This window comes from Pygoscelis adeliae, unplaced genomic scaffold, assembly GCF_000699105.1.
Source record: "Pygoscelis adeliae isolate BGI_AS28 unplaced genomic scaffold, ASM69910v1 Scaffold257, whole genome shotgun sequence".
NCBI classification, from domain to species: Eukaryota; Metazoa; Chordata; class Aves; order Sphenisciformes; family Spheniscidae; genus Pygoscelis; species Pygoscelis adeliae.
Genome location: NW_008825215.1, coordinates 607,682 through 611,507, shown reverse-complemented (window position 1 = coordinate 611,507; position 3,826 = coordinate 607,682). Strand labels below are relative to the sequence as shown.

At 51.8% G+C, this 3,826-nt stretch overlaps 1 protein-coding gene across 1 annotated transcript in view; it reads left to right on the top strand.

Moving 5' to 3' along the window:
- Nucleotides 1–3,826, top strand: part of TOP1MT (topoisomerase (DNA) I, mitochondrial) — a 12,837-nt gene that overhangs the window by 5,176 nt on the left and 3,835 nt on the right. The window contains exons 6-9 of the mRNA XM_009329143.1: nucleotides 706–849; nucleotides 1,381–1,566; nucleotides 2,214–2,282; nucleotides 3,355–3,469. Coding sequence (XP_009327418.1) covers nucleotides 706–849; nucleotides 1,381–1,566; nucleotides 2,214–2,282; nucleotides 3,355–3,469 — 514 coding nt within the window. The remainder of the gene's footprint in view (nucleotides 1–705; nucleotides 850–1,380; nucleotides 1,567–2,213; nucleotides 2,283–3,354; nucleotides 3,470–3,826) is intronic.

The window sequence follows — 3,826 nt, the reverse complement described above, 5'->3', positions numbered from 1 at the left end:
GCCATTGGGTGGTGAGGGGGAAAAGGACAGAGATCATTGTTAAGCATCAAGCCTGTTCCAGGGGATGGATTGCTACTGACAGAGCCATCCCTGTGCCGTGCTGCTCACGTGTGTCCGGGGAAGGCTATTGAAAGCCAGGCAGAGGTAGAGAGAGTCCGCAGGGACCAGAGTCTGTGGGGTTGCATTCATTTATGCCAGTAAACGGAGGGCAGGGGGAGGTGGGATCACCATCTGTAGTGCCATGGGAGAGAGGGATCGAACACTGTGGGGAGGGAAAGGTGATTTTTTTTAAAGCTATTTTCAGTCCTCAAAGCGAATAAGGAAACTGCATGCAAGGTGGGCACACCTGAGCAAGCGCATCATGTCAGTCCACGGTGGTGGTGTCCAAGCAGCAGTGGCCGTGGCCGTGCAGCGCTCGACCGCTTGACTCCTCACTTGCTGTGTGCTGGCTGCTAGCTGGTGGAGGACACCTCCAGACTATGAGCAGCTCGGACTTGGCCAGGATCCCAGGTCCAGCACAGCCAGCAGAGGGCACAGAAACCCTGGATGAGCTGTTCCTGCTATGACTTTTCTACTTCATGGATTTTTCTCAAGAAAACAATGGGGTTTGAGCAGTATTTAGATACTGGAGGTGTTCCCAGAACAGGGCCTGACTGGTAGGGATGGAAGGAAGATGGGGCACTGGCTCTTGGCCTCTCTTTCCAGGGGGAGAAAGACTGGCAGAAGTATGAGGTAGCCCGGCGCTTAAAGGATGTTGTCCACAAAATCCGTGCTCAGTACCAAGCCGATTGGAAGTCCAAGGAGATGAAGAAAAGGCAAAGAGCAGTGGCCCTCTACTTCATTGATAAGGTATCTGCGGCCTCACCCTGGCCCCCAGGTTCCCCATCCCTGTTGAGGCTGGGATTTAGCTTACCTGATCCACCCCACCCTGTCTTCTTTTTTTTGGTGTCTGCTGGTTGTACTAGCCAGGGTTGCTCCTCATGAGGCATCTGGCAATGATCATGGAGGATGGCAGCTCCTACTGTCTGCTGATGCTTGTGTGAAGACAGTTGTGTGGCAGTGCAGGAGCTGTACTGTCCTTCCTGGACTTTACCAGCATAGGTGTGTCTGTGTGACAGCAAAGGGTCCACTGGAGACCCAAATAACTCTATTCGGGGGGGGGTGGGGGTATTTTAGGGTTTCTTAGAGCAGTGAAATAATCGTTTGCTGGAACCAGTCAGCTCTTGGTTTCTACCAGGGTCCCAGCAGCCATTCAGTGAGGCGCTGTCCTGAGAAAGCTTTCTCTTCCCGCTCCCCCCCGCCTTGGTGTCCATGTCCACATTAACCTTGGAAAGGGAAATTGTGGTGGGCTGGGATGGATGACTCGTTGTCTCTTTCCAGCTGGCCCTGCGAGCCGGCAATGAGAAAGAGGAAGGGGAGACTGCGGACACAGTTGGCTGCTGCTCCCTGCGCGTGGAGCACATCAAGCTGCACCCCAAGCTGGATGGACAGGAGCACGTGGTGGAGTTCGACTTCCTTGGGAAAGACTCGATCCGTTACTACAACAAAGTGTCAGTGGAGAAGCTGGTGAGCGGGGCAGAAATGGAGGCAGCGGCTGGCATGGCAATTTGGTGCAGGGTTAGCCGGGTGGCTCAGTTCACTCAGTGGTCATCAGTCCCAAACCTGCATCTGAAATCCATTGCAAAGATGCCTCCTGTGCTTTAACACCATGGTGGCAGCATGTGTGTGAGATGCAACGGTGCTGGGTGATGAGGACACATACATGCTGACCCTGTCCTAGAGAAGGGGGAGAAACTCTGGGATAGGGCTTTCAAGGTTGTTCTAGCCCATGAAACATGAAAGAAGTCCTGCCTCCTGCTGGAGCATCTGCAGTTGACTGGTGGGCACTAGGACTTGAACTGTCCTCATTGATATCTTATTTTTTGATTTGCCCATGGGATAGATGATTTTAATGGTGTTTGTGGGGAAGCTGGAGTGCCAGGGATAGCAGAGATGGCGGGGGGAGGGGGGGCGGAACCAGCCTGTGGCACCAGTGGCTTTGAGGTCCCAGTGGCAGCCCTTGAAGTTGAGAAGGTTGGTGGTGTGGTAGGATGTGTACTACCTGAGTCTGAATCAGAGTCCATCTGGATGAGGAGGCAGATGGAGATGAGGGAGATGTTTGGGAGCAATTTGTTCTTTGTTCCTGACCAGGGCCATTCTTTCCTCATCTTTAGGTGTTCAAGAACCTGCAGCTCTTCATGAAGAACAAGGACCCAGCAGATGACCTCTTTGACAGGCTCAATGTGAGTTGTCACTTCTAAGCTTCTGAAACAGCACTGATGGCCCAGAGGGAGTAGAAGCTAATCTGTGACACCCCTCTCCAGCCTGCAGGCTCCCAGGCTGTGGTGCTGCATCAGCGTCATCCTTTACCCTGGTTTTAACTATGTCCCCTCTAGAGACACCATTGTAACTCTTTGAACACCCCATTGGGATGCTGTGATATATATATTTTTTTTCCATCCTTTTTCTGCACTGGTAGCATCTCTGCTGCTCTGAATGCAGGCTTGGCTGCCTGCCTGCACCCACGAGTAACCCATGTCCCTGCTAAGGAGGTGGCTTTCTGTTCCTTCCCTCCTCTAACTCATCTGCTTGGGCTTTTTTTTAGCCTGGGAAGGCCTGCCCACGCACATGTTGCGCGGGACATTGCTGGAGGTGTCAAACCTCAGCCGTTTGACACTTTCGCACCTCGCCAGGGCTCGGCAGAAGTGTGAGAGGCTGCCGGAGCACAGGGATGCTGGAGAGATGCGCTGCAGCCTTCCCTCCTGAGCTACTCCCTTGCAAAAACCTCTTCCCTCCTCTTCCTCAGTATGGAATATAGGGTGCTGCCACCCATGCTCCCCCTCTGCCTGCACCCCCTCCAAAGCCACTTGCCTATCTTTCCTCTGAAGAGGTTGCTTCTCTCTGGTCATATAGGATTTATCTGTGATAGGCTTTCTTGGTACAAGTAAGGCTTCTTCCAGACCCCAGATGACTCTTAGCATCTTCTGTTTCCAGTCCAACTGCACGCAGCCCCATGTGCTCTGCAGAACAAAGATATCACATGTGATATACACAAGATGTGGTATTGGATGTGAGATGTGTCCTCTTGGACATAGATGGGCAGAAATTGTTGACTTCCAGAGAAATCTTGTGTGGGTTTAGGTGCAATTTGTGCCAGTTTGTGGTAGATGAGGGCCTGACACAACAAGTAGATCTGCAAGCTACAGGAGACTTTTTTTAATACCTAATTTGGTTGCTTAGGCAGAAGATGGTCTGAAAAGCAAGTGCTTTATTGTCCTGGCTTCTACTTGTTCTCTTCCTTCCTTTGTCCTCCAGACATCCATCTTGAACAGACACCTCCAGAGTCTGATGGATGGTTTGACTGCCAAAGTGTTCAGGACCTACAATGCCTCCATCACCCTGCAGGAGCAGCTCAAGGCGCTCACCAACTGTGAGTTACTAACAGTGTTTGTGGTATCACCAGCTGCATTGTGTGGCCAGCGGGCTCAGCGATGTCCATCCATTACCTTGGGGTCCCTAGAATTGCCTGCCCCTCCTTGGCAGGTGATGCACCACATTGTAGGGTGGTATGTAACTTACAGGGGCATGCAGCAGGTTGGGAACCATGCTAAGTGAGAAATAGTTACGTGTTCAGTGATAGTCTGACTAACTGATAGCCAAGATGGGAGTATTTCTTTCCCCCCTTCCTTGCATTGCTGCTTGGTTGCGTTATTTTTGCCTGCCTTGGATATATGTTGTTCAATATCTTTATCAATGATCTGGATGAGGGGATCGAGTGCACCCTCAG